General features: G+C 44.0%; 1 protein-coding gene across 1 annotated transcript in view; it reads right to left on the bottom strand.

The window, feature by feature from the left end:
• Positions 1-15,189, bottom strand: part of ATRN (attractin) — a 173,346-nt gene that overhangs the window by 98,677 nt on the left and 59,480 nt on the right. The window contains exons 8-13 of the mRNA XM_082050319.1: positions 12,529-12,772; positions 10,942-11,125; positions 8,151-8,305; positions 3,968-4,052; positions 1,401-1,621; positions 200-321 (exon numbers count right to left, since the gene is read on the bottom strand). Coding sequence (XP_081906445.1) covers positions 200-321; positions 1,401-1,621; positions 3,968-4,052; positions 8,151-8,305; positions 10,942-11,125; positions 12,529-12,772 — 1,011 coding nt within the window. The remainder of the gene's footprint in view (positions 1-199; positions 322-1,400; positions 1,622-3,967; positions 4,053-8,150; positions 8,306-10,941; positions 11,126-12,528; positions 12,773-15,189) is intronic.

Raw genomic sequence — 15,189 nt, 5'->3', positions numbered from 1 at the left:
TGACACTCTGGGATTCTCTAATAAAAAGCCCTTGGACCAACTCAAAAAAAACAAATTCAAGCACATTAGCAGCTCAGAGTTACACAAACACCAGAAATAATGAAACAACGGGGGTCATAACAGCAACTGATGGAGTCATATGGACATTAGATATTCGAAAGGCTAAATTTAAACTACAAAAGTAGTAGAGAGTCTTTACCTGTTCCTCCGTGCAGTTGTTCTGCATTGAGATACACTGGTTAGTGCACCACTGACAGTTGTTTGTGTTGGCTGTACAGCTATAGCAGTCTGTAATCTGATCACATTTTTCATTGTCTACAGCTATTAAAGAAAAAAACCTGCATGACCAAAAACAGGCATTTCCTGACAGAGCTCTAAGAACTTGATTATATATAGCAAAAGATATAACCAAAAAGCAGTGCCTGGAGATTTTCCGTTATCGACTACTTAGTAAATCAGATACTTTCGTGCGATTGAAGTGATAGAAAATCGCATTCATTTGCAGCATCAATCATCTTTAGTGCCCAAGGAGCCATAAAACACACCACCAGAAAATGCGCCAAGACATGGAAGCACATGAACTAAGACCGGGTGTGAATGTTCAGTCCATGCCCGTGCAAACGATACCCAAGGACATTTCACGTCTCCCACCCCCGGCCCATTCTGCTCCTGCCTTTCAATGACACGCAGCATTTTCATGCAAAGCTTGAACTTTCTCCTTCATCTTTCCAATTGCTTATCGCCTGTGTTTTGTGAAAATTTATTGTACATTGAGAACCCATCAAAGCAATGTCACTTCACATCAATTTCTTTTAAATAATTAAAGGCTGCCATCTATTACAGAATCAAGGTTAGTATAAATTCAATGCGCCGGGATAAAGCATTGAAAAGTTGTTTAAGGATTATCATATGTCCCTATACATATAATACTGTAGAAGGAGAAATTAAGTAGCCTTTTTTAAAGCACTTTTCCTGCTGTGTGTCTTGAAGAACAAAGTATAACAAGGCAGGACACAGACCCCCCTCCCTTGCCCTGTGGTGTGAATTGCTGGCTCTCAAAAGGTCAATTTTTGGAGCAAACATCTACAGAGCAATGGTCCAGGCCTGATTCCCCACTGGTGACGTCTGCGTGGGATAGGAAAGTACGTATAAGCAGTAAAGTAGGAAATAAAAACATCTAATGAGCAAGTAGCTTCAGGAGGAGCGAGAGATGGAAACATCTCCAAGCCACTCGGTCAGAGGAAGGTCTCCCAGGGCGCGTATGGAAGGAGAATTACAGCCCCATCCCCACCTTAAATTTGATCTGATCACAACACACAACTAACACGAGACGGAATATGGAAAAGACAACGACCCTACGTGCCTTTTGGAAAGGGAAACGGGGAGAACGCGACACGTACCTGGCCTGGGAGGACAGTCTTCAAAGACTTTTTGCTGCTGCTCCAGCGTCGCCATCTCCCAGGGGACGCAGCGGGACGGGGGGGACGCCCACACGCACCTGAGCCCGGGACCCGCTCGCAAACACGACGTTTCGTTGTCAAAAGCTTCGCATCTCTCAGGTGTATACTTGAGTATGTCGCTCAGGAGGAGGCTGTTGAAGCCTCCAAATATATACATGGTGCTAGAAAAACAAAAAGCATAATAAAAAGATACAGATTTGCGTTGGCGTTTCCAGACCACGCGCTGCTGGGAGTCGATGTGATTCAAGGCACGAGCAAGGTGGTTAAGGAAGTTCCAGCACGTATAAATCCATATAAATAGCTTTTAGTCTCGGAAGGCGCTAAAGAAAAGGTCAGTCAAGCTCTACGGCTTCAGAATCGCAACGCGTGGGTGTTGAGATAGAGCCTAAATTTTGGGACATGGGTTATAGTGTCAGGTGTAGGTTAATGGTTGGACTCAATGGTCTTGAGGGTCTTCTCCAACCAAAATGATTCTGTGATTGTACCCGAGGTCACGGACGGACTTTCCCCTTCAGCCACAACTCTGGGTGACACCTGATGGATTTGACCGTAGGTGAAAAGCTGCATAAAGGTGGGGTCCTTCTGGAAAGAACAGCGGCAAGAAGAGGCGAAAAGTCGGGGAGATGGATTCACACCATGAAACCGGCGTTGGGAAAGCGTGACAAAACAATTCAGTGTTGTCACATCTCCCTACAGCTACTGTTAGAAACTGAGCAGAGTCATTGTGTCAACTAAAAATCAAACCAAAACCACAAAACAAAATAATATTTGGGGGGCTGGGAAATGGTCTTTTTAATAACATTCATTATCAGCACAACCGCTTCAGGCAAAACATCACGTTTCATTAGATACACCAAAATGCCACCCAAGGAAACCTGTGCACCCATGTTCGTAGATGTACGTTTAAAGACAATGTAGAAGAGTCAATGTAACAGAATGAAAGTTTTAGCTGAATAATAAGTGGTTTTAATGTGATTTTCAGCTTATTTTAGGAAAGAACTCAAGCACAGGTCTAATTGTTCTTCATGGGAGCAAATACATGGCTGGTATTCAGCATATACTGAAATAAATAGGTTGTGAGTGATGTTTTAGAGACAAAAAGAATACCAAGAAGCACACTTTGGTTTTCAAGGCAGTGACAGCTCTCTGCCTGGCTTAAATGGAGCTTTCAATAATGTTACTGATTTACAAGAAGTATCCTTAAAGGATAAAGGATCCAGAATGAAAGACTCTTAAGAAATATCATTTATCAAACTGAGTTCCATAAACTCCAATGCAATAACAGATGTTAAGCTGAGAGCGCTGATATTATTATACTGATACAATGCTTAACAGCAGAAATATCACCTGTGATTTCATCTAAAAACTGCACATCATATGAATGGCAAGGAAGAGCCACACAGGATAAGCTACGGAAACTGAAACGCGGCCAAGTTTAGAAATCATGAGGGGAAAAGCACGATTTGGAGATAAAAGTTGTCAGGGTGGCTAAATAAGGAATAGAAATATGAAATAAATGAAATCGCAACATTGTGAAATAGATAAGAAATAGAACTAGAAATAAGAAAAAGGAATAAAATATGAAAAAATGGAATTTTTGAAAGTGAGCTGAGACAGTTTAGTTCAGTAAAGAAGCGAGGCTGATAGGTTCCAGTATAGGTTGGGGAATGACCTATTAGAGAGCAGTGTAGGGGAAAGGGACCTGGGGGTCCTGGGGACAGCAGGGTGACCATGAGCCAGCACTGGGCCCTTGTGGCCAGGAAGCCAATGGTACCTGGGGTGGGTTAGAAGGGGGTGGTCAGTAGGTCAGAGAGGTTCTCCTGCCCCTCTGCTCTGCCCTGGGGAGACCACACCTGGAATCTTGTGTCCAGTTGTGGCCCCTCAGTTCCAGCAGGACAGGGAACTGCTGGAGAGAGTCCAGCGCAGCCACCAAGATGCTGCAGGGAGTGGAGCATCTCCCGTGTGAGGAAAGGCTGAGGGAGCTGGGGCTCTGGAGCTGGACAAGAGGACACTGAGGGGGGACTCATTCCTGGGGATCAATATGGAAAGGGGGAGTGTCAGGAGGATGGAGCCAGGCTCTTCTGGTGACAACCAGGACAAGGGGCAATGGGTTCAAACTGGAACACAAAAGGTTCCACTTAAATTTGAGCAGAAACTTGTTGGGGGTGAGGGTGTCAGAGCCTCGCCCAGGCTGCCCAGGGAGGTTGTGGAGTCTCCTTCTGTGCAGACATTCCAACCCGCCTGGACACCTTCCTGTGTAACCTCATCTGGGTGTTCCTGCTCCATGGGGGGATTGCACTGGATGAGCTTTCCAGGGCCCTTCAACCCCTGACATTCTGGGATTCTGTGAAACAGGTGAAACCGAAGACATGATGAGAGCAAAAATCTGAAACTTTGAGAAGTTTGCGACAGATCCTCAACCCTCTGGTCTGCGTGACTGATCTACACGTGTATATTTATTAAAGTAATAAAAATGCCAAGAGCCCGCAGCTTGTTCATGGTTTTACCTGTTATAGAGCACGGCAGAATGTCCAAACCTGTTCACGTCATGCTGGAGACCCGGGCGGGGGAGAACAGACCATCGATCACAAGCTGCAATTAAGGAAAGATCACGTTTAATTAATGACATCACTTAAGTAGCACGTTTCTTCCTACAAGATCCCTAAGTAGTTTAATAACCACAGAGAGAACGTTCCGCCCAACACCGAAACCTCTCGAGTTCACAATGTGCTGTATTTTCTCTTTTTTGCAAGACTTAATCTTCATGGCGTGAATAAGAAAGTGATGGAAGGATGGAACAGTTCGGCTCCATCATCTAAATATTGCACCATAAAAAGGAAATTTCAGTGTATTGTCTTGAAGGGGTTGTGAGATTTTTGGCAATCACCTGAAATTAAAGAGCGGTGGCTTGAGTTGCCTTTTCTCCTTTATAGTGGAATTTTTCATTGCGTACCGAGTTCAGTTTTTATCTATCTATATGTGAATTATTTGCAGTTTTGCCCCAAACCAGCATCACCGAGAACAGAGACTTATCTTTTATTTTCTTTTCCCCCCCGTCGCAATTATCTTCCTAGAGGGTAGATATCCATGGTTTTAAAAACTCGTCGTAGCTTAAGGCTTTGTGGTTGTTTTTCCTCTTTTAATATAATGTGAGATTATTCCATCTTCTTTTTTTCTATTAGCATAACATTTAAGTTCTGCTTCATTTTTTACTCGGTTTCTCAGGTAATTTCTTCCTTTAGGCAGCATGAAAATAAATCAAACCACCTGAGAAACACGGAACACACTGAGCAACCAAAGGAACGAAAGCAGAACAAGTCGGTTCAGTTCCTATCACTTGAACTCTGATGGGATCACCTTGGGGCTGAGGCCCCACGGGCACTTCATGTGCAATTTATGCAATTAAGCAAGAAAAATCAACCTAGAGAGGCCTCAAACACTTGCAGATTCTTTAATACAAGATAAAACTGTGGTGCCATGGACTGAGCCTCTGGAAAACAAAACTTAAATTCTACAAACTAAAACCAGTATATAACTATGCGAAAGCAATTAAAACCCACCTTATTAATGTTTTAATACATTTAATTGGAAAATAGTTGGGTGGAAATTTACGCTATGGGGCAAGGGAGGGGGGTTTGTGTCCTGCCTTGTTATACTTTGTTCTTCAAGACACACCAACCTCTGCTCCAGCAACAACTTTAGTTCAAGAGCGCTGATAAAACAAAGACATAAGTCCCAGTAGATTAGATTCAATACTTTGATAAATTGTGATTTTGAAGTTTATTTTTCGATGTCATTTGCTCAATTTTCTAAGAATCCAACGTAGCGCAGCCCCACTCCTGATACGAGCAGCCGCGGTTCCAGTTTTTAACAGGAGACTTCAGCAAAACTGCAGAGCAATTTGCCATCTTTTCTCCAGCAAATTGTGAGTTATGTGAGGCCAAGAAATATATTTTCCTAGATTAATAGAAGGCCTGGAATGTTTTGCTTTCTAAGCTTCTTTCCCATCTCAAACTGAAGATCAAGTATTGGAAAAAATGAATGACGCTAACACTACAAAGAACCCTCTCCTTCCTGACTTAGGAGTTAAGCCAAGCCTAAAACTTACAATTCACAGGCTTTATTAAATACAGTGTTCAAATAGAACACACATGAAAACATCCAGACTCCTGTGTTTGTCATCAGAACTGAATTGTCGATGGGGTAAGTAGAAGAATGGCGTCTTAACCTACAGCAACTGCATTTTGATACAACCTGCCTGTGAAGTTTTTAGTCTTCTTGGTTGTTATCCAAACATTCCAAAATTGGGCATTACCTGGACGGTTTGGGAGGAAAAAGCCCCAACTTGGTCAAGTGGAGGATGAAAGGACAAGGAGCATTAATACATCCTCAGATCTACCTAATTCACTAAACCTCCAGAGCATCTCAGCACACATCTCAGCGACGGCTCTTTGCATCCTACACGCACAAAAAAATGAAGGTAATATGTCCTCGCAACACTCAATACGGGTGGTCTGATTACTTAGAGATTTGAGGAGAAAACAACAAGAAAAATTTAGTGAGGTGAATAAAACGAGAAATAAATTGGAATGGCAAAGGTTCAAGAGAAGACTTGGTTTTGAAGCTTTTGTTTTTGACTGTGTTTTAACTTGCGTTCTTCTCCAGTCTTCCAGTCATCGCTGTGATCAGTGAGGTATTACCTACACCAACAAGATGCTAAGAATGAGCAAATTAGCCAGATACTCTCTAATTTCACAGCATGCTGAGACAGCCAATTATTAAACCTCTTCTTTGATGACAGTCAGTAACAATTGACCTTGCTGCTCGGTTTTCTCCTGGGTAGCTTGATCTTTGCACCATCAAGGGATAGATAACAAACCAATAAGCATGTTAATATTGAAGTTGTGATGGCCATATTCACCTATGGTGGCATATTTACAATACCACCTGACACTATATGGGATTATTCCCATGGAAATTGACGTGCTCAATGCAATTCCTGCAGAGATCGTCAGGAAGAACCACCAAGCTGGTGTTTCTGCTGTGACATTGATGATCAGCCAACAACCCAACGTAGTCCTGGGAGTGCTCCTGGTCCAGTAGGACAAGGTAAATCATGGATAAGGTGCCCTGCCATGAAAATTAGAGAAAAAGTGGACTTTTTTTTCCCTTTACAGCCTGAGGGTATCCGCCCTAAGGAATAAGGGCACCCAAGAGCATCACAACATCTCCCATCCCTGTCATGTGTGCAATCAGTGCAAGCTCTAATCCTCAGTATAAAACTGGTTAAGGTTGGGCAAGCCAAGTATAACTTTCATTTCATGTAACAGGAACTAAACTGAATCAAAATGACCATAAAATCACAGAATCAGTGAATACTTTAGCTTGAAAGACCTTCCCAGCTCCCCCAGTGGCCCCCCTGCCATGACAGGGACATCTTCACCAGCTCAGGTTGCTCAGAGCCCCGTCCACCCTGTCCTGGGATGTCTCCAGGGATGGTTCATCCACCACCTTTCTGGCCAACCTGGGCCAGGCTCTCACCACCCTCAGGGACAACAATTTCTTCTTCAAAAAATCAATGCAATTTTGTTTTACACCTAATAGTTCAATGGGTCGGGGAAGACAGCAAAACACAGCAAGAAAAATCTAACATTATTGCTATCAAAGCTTTAAAAAATTACTTTGTCCATGACTGTCAAAATACCTCGTTTTAATTCTTGGAGAAAAGAACTAAACCTAGCTGGGCGCACACAATAAATTCCACAGAGATATGACTTGAAATCACAGGGAGCAGAAGGGAAGGATCCCCCTAAGTCAGCAAAATGACTCATTAATACCAAATCAATTCACTTGCATATTCCTTTGATAAACCAGGAGTGGACGATCGCTCCGAGAAATCAGGTTGAGGTGATTCTTTCAGGGAATCAATCACGGAAACCCACATTTAAGGAATTCTAAAAGCAAAAGGCACAATGCGCTATGAACACAGAACGGTGGTTTTCTCCAGCGTGAATTACCTGGATGTGTATGCACCTGCTTGTACATAATTTAATCTCTTCATCTTCTTAAACGCACCTGGACTCCAAACTCACAAATAAATGCTGCCCTCTTCTGGCTATTCAAAACCCGGTCCTTCCAAATAAAATCTTAATTGTTTGGCTTTATTGTTCAATAGTGCTTATGGGGATATTTATGATCATAAAGCATCAATATAAAACAAAATGACATTACAAACAGTGTAGCCAAACAAGTCAGCCAGCCCACAGTTATAAGAGTGAGCAACATGTAAGTTGAGCTTCAGCAGTGGCCAGTGCTTGTAACTGTCCATTTTTGAGAAATGATATTAAATCACACTCAAAATAGCAGGACAGCTTTATAGCCGAGATGCTAGAACAACATGTTTTCTGTTTAAGGAATAATTTTTAACACCCAAGGTTGTGTATAAACTGTTGACCAAACAACCGCTGCTGTATTGGCCCAGAAATCACTGCACCAGCTCATTTGCTTGGTAAACTTGTAGCAAGTTAATGAGCCTCTCCTGATTACACATTCTTCTGCAGCGTGCTCAGTAGCATTTGGTAGAATATCGCCAGCATGTAAATTAGTCATTCCAAAGACAGCTCTTCTGAATACCCCCAAAATATTTCTTTTATTATTATTATTATTATTATTATTTCTGCAAGGACTCACCAATATCGTATGCCATGAAATCCGAAGAGAAGCACTTGGCACCGTGGCTCATGGAGGTGTCGTTGTGCGTGTTTCCTCCAAACACCAGCATGGTTCCGCTCATTATCACCGCCGTGTGCAAATAGCGGAAAAATCGACTGTCTTTAAGAATAGTCCTTCAGAAATAAAAATACGTGTGTTAAGCAAACTGAGCAGTACCTGGCAGAGACGAAACAATCCGTAAATCCAAGTTGCCGAAGGTTTTGGGGCATGGAGACGAGGAGAGGGGATAGTATTTAACTACATTTTATAATGAAATATTTAACAGCTTCCTTTCCAGACTGCTCAGTTGCTCCTGTAATTACATTCTCTCATCTTCCCATCTGCTTACCCATTTATAGGAGAAATATACCTACAAAAGCCTCTTTCCTAAGCTATAGATCTTAAAACAATCAATTCCTTCCCTAGGGATTATCAGGTTTTCATACTAACTGGATTTTTGAGCAGAGTCAGAGCTCAACCTGGTGATACGGACACTCCAATCACAGAAGCACACAGAATCACAGAATCGACTGGGTTGGAAAAGCCCTCAGAGATCATCAAGTCCAACCCTTGGTCCAACTCCAGCCCATTGACTAGATCATGGCACTAAGTGCCATGGCCAATCTCAGTTTGAAAACCTCCAGGGCCGGTGAGTCCAGCACCTCCCTGGGCAGCCATTCCAATCCTGACCACTCTCTCTGCACAGAATTGCTTTCTCATCTCCAGCCTCAATTTCCCCTGGCACAGTTGAAGCCCATGGCCCCTTGTCCTATTGCTGATGCCTGGGAGAAGAGCCCAATCCCCACCTGGCTAGAACTGCCCTTCAGGTAGTTCTAGAGAGTGCTGAGCTCAGCTCTGAGCCTCCTCTTCTCCAGACTAAACAAGCCCAGCTCCCTCAGCCTCTCCCCATAGGGCTTGTGTTCAAGTCCCTTCCCCAGTCATGTTGCTCTTCTCTGGACCCGCTCCAGCACTTCAATCTCTTTCCTGAGCTGAGGGGCCCAGAACTGAACACAATACTCCAGGTGTGGCCTCCCCAATGCAGAGCACAGGGGAAGGATCACTGCCCTTGTCCTGCTGACCACGCTGGGTTGGATACAGGACAGGACACCATTGGCCTTCTTGGCCACCTGGGCACACTGTTGGCTCACGTTGAGCTTCCTGTCCATTAGTCCCTCCAGGTCCCTTTCTGCCTGAAAAAATTTTATAGTAATATTTTATATTTTATAGTAGCAATATTTTATAGTAACTCTGATTTTATAGGAACCTAAAGAATTCTTCCAAATGAGGCACTGTCTCTCAAAACTAACAAACTTATTTTAAGGAAATACATGCAGCTGCCAACAATGGAGCTCTGCAGCTTAACACCTGCACAACTCAACATTTCGCCCATGACTAAATCACGGGACCGTTAAACTCATCACTGACCTCACCTTTAATCAGAACCGAACACAAAGGGTCAAGCCCTTTGCAGAATTTCCCTGTTTGGAGAGGGTGGGATGGCAGGAAATTCCTAACGTGGCCACATCTGCATGGTGTCACTTTTGCAGGTTGTCACCCCAAATTTGCAGAAGAGCTGCACTAAAACCCAGAATTTCCCAAAGAAATATTCATTAAGGACCCGGACCAGGGACCTGTTCTTAAGGCATGAGCTGTGATATCACAGCACATGGGTTTTCTGAGCGTTATTCTGCCCGTACCCGTCGAAACATCGGTGGGAACGTGGAGAAGGATGTTTGCCAAAACAAAGACCATAGGATTGCTTTTTTGCCCTTCCATGAAATCACAAAAGGGATAGAAGGCCTCAATTAGCAAAAAATTAGAATAGGAGGCATTGACACCCAAAAAAGATGAGCAGACATGAGGCTGCTCGCCTGGTCTAACAGCTCCCTCGAGACCGACCTAATAAATGCAATGAAAGGAAGTTGGTGCCGCAGCAGTTTGGAAGAACATTGTCACATTTGTGACACTTTCCGCCTGTTCAGGCAGATTTGCCGGCTCCACGGTGAAGCGGAGGAACAAATGAAGCAAGAAGGGAAGCGTGGTTAATAGCGGGTGTATTATACAACAGAGCAGGAAGGAAGGTTTGGGGAATTAGTCATTAGTTACTTCACTCGTCAGTGTAGACTCACAACCTGCTGTTGCAGAAATACAAACTATTTTAAACTCGCATAAAAAGGCAAGATGAGTCAAATTTACATGCGCTCATTCAAAAGATCAGTCTGCTTTTTGTCTCCTTTAAAAAAACCTTCAAGAAACACACAAAATTAAGGAAAATGTATTTCACTCGGTCGCTCCAAGTTGTGCTACAGCTTTTTAATAAAACCCACCTCTGGGCAGAAACACATCACAGAAGATTTCAGCTTAAGAAATGAGCGTTTGCAGCAGTTACAGAGCCAGAAGAAAATGGGGTTATAATAGAAATTCTTTCGCGGTCTTAACTGCAGAATGAATTATCGCTCACTTGACTGCAGTCACTGCCCTCACATGTGCAGCCTGTACTGCTGGCAAGAAAACCCCGTCAAATATTTTTCATTTCAACTTGAATAACAATACGAAATTAAAATGGATTTCTTGGCTTGTTCACAGCCTTGATTACATGTCATTATGTGATTCTCTATTCATAAAGGGACGTAAAAATAACAGATACAAGAGCACAGGGTCTATACTGAACGCAGGTAACTTTGTACTGCTGTACCCTTAAAAATACCATATCTTTTGTCCACTAAAAATGAAAATAATGGGGTGATATATAGGAGGAAGAACTACTTACCACATACGGGAATCAACCTCATATTTGTACAAGTCATCCGCTAGCCTGTATTTGTTGGCACTGAATGCTTTGTAACCTCCGTGGATATAAATTGATCTTGTATTTGGGTCGTAAACGCTACTGTGACCGTACCCTCCCTGCACCAAAGCTCCGCTGGTCTGTAAAATGCTCCACGTCTTTGTGTCTGAGAAATGACAAAATATGAGTGACAAAACATGGTTAATTTATCTTCAATAATAACTTATCGACAAATCTGGTGGGGAAACAAACTGGGTTTCCCTTGACTCTGATCTAGACGCTGTCTCTATCACTTCATCTCCAAAAATATTCCTTTTCAAGGAGTTTGTTGTCGAGAAGTATTGTCGAGTATTTTTAAGTAGAGCAGAAACATCTCTTCTACAGTCACATTATATTTTGCAGACAGGCTAAGTAAATGAGACATAAAAAGCACAGAAATAATATATACTGCATTTCAATGACATGAAAATGCCAGCACCATGGCTTGATTTGGAATGGCACCCAAGAGCGCTTTTATTTTATATATATATAAAGCCAGACAGCACTGAAGCCAAATTAAGTATGACTGTGAAGAACACTGCAGTTAAAAACTAATACGTGATTAATGGCCCTGTATCTCACTCACTAAAATAACATTGGTTTGAAGCGCTCTAGACATAATATAATGGCAACTGCAATAAAAACGCCAAATTATACACCAAATCTGCGGAGCAAGCGCAGAATGAAACCCTACACAGGTTTCCTAACCGCAGGGCAGATCAGGAACACAAAAGGCAAAGGAATTTAGCAGCCCGCAAGACCACACGTGGGAAAAATACAAGAGTAGAAAAACAAATCACTGCCCCACATGTCCTGGTTTTCTGTAGTTTTCTGCAGTAGATCCTCTGGATCAGGATGAGCGAAGGTCAGGCCACTATTTCTGACAATAACTGACGTTGTGAACTTCATGGGATTAACTCTGTTCTCTGCCTGGTCAGTGGAGCAAAGGGATGTGACCCGAGAGGGGCATTTCAGAGCTGCTAAATTACAAGTTCAGTTCACCTGGAGAGCCTCCTACACTTCACTGACGATACTGGAAATCTCTCGTTCCTAAATCAGAGTTTGGACTATTCCCAGAAACATGGGGAACAGATCATAATAGAGATATGGGAGTCTAGAAATCCACTGTCTGTTCCCCCAATTGCTTGCTACTGGGCACAAGCTTAAGTGGATACTTGGTTTGAATTGTTAGAGCCATTCTTGTATTCGCAAGATATAAAAACTAATTACAAAAGTGTTTGCTTTGTCAGAAGGAGAGAGGAAAATTAATTTTAATTGTCCCACAGTTATCGTGCTTTGTCTCGCAATTACAGCTTCTTTGTCTTTGGGACCTAACGAGCTGTACAAAGCTGGAGGCACATGGCTCCCTGCTCACGGTGCCGTACAAATACTAGAAGTCAGATTGAACTGCTTGTAAATACAAATAGAAGGACGCAAATCTCTCTGTTTTTCTATCTGAATGTGGATCATTTAAATAATTTTCAAATAGAAATTAAAATTGAAGTGAATGGCAGGTAGGGCCCCACTCACCCAGGTTGTATTCCTGGACGTTGCTGATGTACCCGTACAGAGGGCAGTGCCCGAAGATGACGAGCATGACGGTGCTGCTGTCCCTCAGGGTGACGATGTGCGCCGAGTGGCCGACAACAGCGTACTGCTCCTTGGCTTTCGGCACCGCTTGAGACCAGGTCTGGTTGGAAATGTGGAACACCCAGAGCTGGCTGCTCACGTTCCCCGTCGCATCGATTTTTCCACCATACATGTAGATGTCATCCTGAAAGAAGTGAGGTTTAAAATGAGGTCAAGGAGTTTGGTATTTAGGAAACAGCTAATATGGACCTGGGGGTGTTGGTCGACAACAGCTGAATATGAGTTGATGTAGCCAAGAGGCCACCAGGTTCCTGGTTGTACGAGCACTGGTGTGGCCAGCAGGCCCAGGGCAGTGACCGTCCCTGTGCTGGGACCTGGGGAGGCCAAACCGCAAATCCCAGGGTCAGTTTTGGGCCCCTCATGCCAAGAAAGGCCTTGAGGTGCTGGAGCGAGTGGAGAGAAGGGAACGGAGCTGGTGAGGGGCTGGAGCACAAGTGTGATGGGAGCGGCTGAGGGACCTGGGGGGTTCAGCTGGAGAACAGGAGCTGAGGGGAGACCTTCTGATCTCTGAACTGCCTGAAAGGAGCTTGGAGCCAGGGGGGGTCGGGCTCTGCTCCCCAGGAACAAGCGCCAGGAGCAGAGGAAACGGCCTCAAGTTGCACCAGGGGAGGTTGAGATTGGATTTAGGAACAATTTCTTCCCCAAAGGGCTGTGGGGCATTGGAACAGGCTGCCCAGGGCAGTGCTGGAGTCACCATCCCTGGAGGGTTGGACAGACGGACATGAGGTTCTCAGGACATGGGGTAGAGGTAGACTTGAACGTGGTGGGTTGACAGTTGGACTCTATGATCTTAAAGGTCTTTTCCAATCAAAATGATTCTATGATTCTAAATAATGAAGTTATCACATTCTGTCTTCTCTCAGTCTAAGTTTTTCTCCTCTCTCAAGGAGAAACTCATCTCTTTCACCACTCACATTTGATACAAAATCAATCGCGACTGCCAAGGTTTGTACCCAAGCTGGTAACGTCAAAATACCTTCAACACACAATTCACCCTATATCAGGGTATGGAGGAAAGGGGTACATGGGGCAGGACTGACCTTCAGATGACAGACATCAAAATTTAGGGGCTGGCATGCTTGCTGAGTGTCTAAGCATTCAATATAAGATATAGTGGAGCATGGAGAAGAACTCAGCTGATGAAAGGCAGGGAAGGTGGGTCTGCTTTTGGGTGAGCTGACTTGCTCTCCAGATTTCACTGCCTGTACTGACTAGGTCTGTTTCCACTAGAAATGGAGCTCAGAGGCTCCCGGAGGAACCCAAAATGAGGCACCTGAAGTCTGGTGATTTAATATTTCTTATGAGGAGAGACTGAGAGAGCTGGGGCTGTTCTGCCTGGAGAAAAGAAGCTGAGAGGGGATCTCATCAATGCTGATCAATATCTCCAGGGTGGGTGTCAGAGGATGGACCAGACTCTGTACAGTGGTGCCCAGTGACACGATGAGGGGCAACAGGCACAGACTGAAACACAGGAGGTTCCATCTGAATAGGAGGAGAAACTTCTTTCCTGTGAGGCGCCAGAGCCTGGCCCAGGCTGCCCAGAGAGGCTGTGGAGTCTCCTTCTCTGAGACATTCAAACCCACCTGGACACGACCCTGTGTGATCTGCTCTGGTGACCCTGCGTGAGCAGGTGGGTTGGACTGGATGATCTCCAGAGGTCCCTTCAACCCAACCAGCCTGGCATTCTGTGTAATATGCAAGCAGAATCCCTCCCATAGTGTGCAAATATAAACAGCAGAAGATAGCCAGGAATAAAGGCAGTTTTGATGGAAACGCCTCTGTGTCTATACACTAAAAGCTTTGTCTTCCAGACAAAAAACAAGACAGAAAACAAGGACCCTTTGGAAAGAAGGGAGCCAGAAGAGTTAGACAGGGTTTTATTAATCATCCTGTAAGAACTAAGTTCCAAAACTCTATCCAGTTTCCTTTATGGAGGTGTTTAAAAGACACATAGAAGAGGTTCTTAGGAACATGGTTTAGTGAAAGTGTTAGGTTAGCGGTTGCGCTCAATGATCTTGAGGGTCTTTTCCCACCAAAACGATTCTGTGATTCTCTGGGTATCTCAGAATCAGCCACAAATCCACCGAAGTGTGCAGTGGGGCCCTGTTTCCCTACTGAAAACACAGCAACCTTGGAAAGGGAAATTCTCTACTACAACTGGTGCTTCTTGGGAAATTCCTGAGAACCACTGCCCATCACTGACAGTAAACTCACTTATTTATTTGCAGAATATGCATCGAGCCCTCGCAGGTAGGAATTTCCATCCTTCTGAGGTTCTTCAAGTGTTCTGTTTGTGAACGGTGCTGTGTGAGTCTTTCAAGTGTTCATAATTACGCTTGATATAAGCTTGCGCTGTGATGAGCTAATTAAAATTCCAAACCCAAAAGGTCAGTAAAGGATTAGCTCATTTCCTTCTCAGCGACTTGGCCGTTCTGCTCTGACGTGGCCCGCGCCCACAGCAAGGCATGCGGGTCAGAAACAGGGTGAGAAACAGTTACATCCACTTGTTGTTTCAGATGCTGGAAGAACAGATTGATGAAT

Source organism: Streptopelia decaocto (assembly GCF_964273445.1).
Source record: "Streptopelia decaocto genome assembly, chromosome: 4".
Taxonomy (NCBI): domain Eukaryota; kingdom Metazoa; phylum Chordata; class Aves; order Columbiformes; family Columbidae; genus Streptopelia; species Streptopelia decaocto.
The sequence above is the reverse complement of the archived record's forward strand: the minus strand, read 5'-3'. Positions and strand labels throughout refer to the sequence as shown.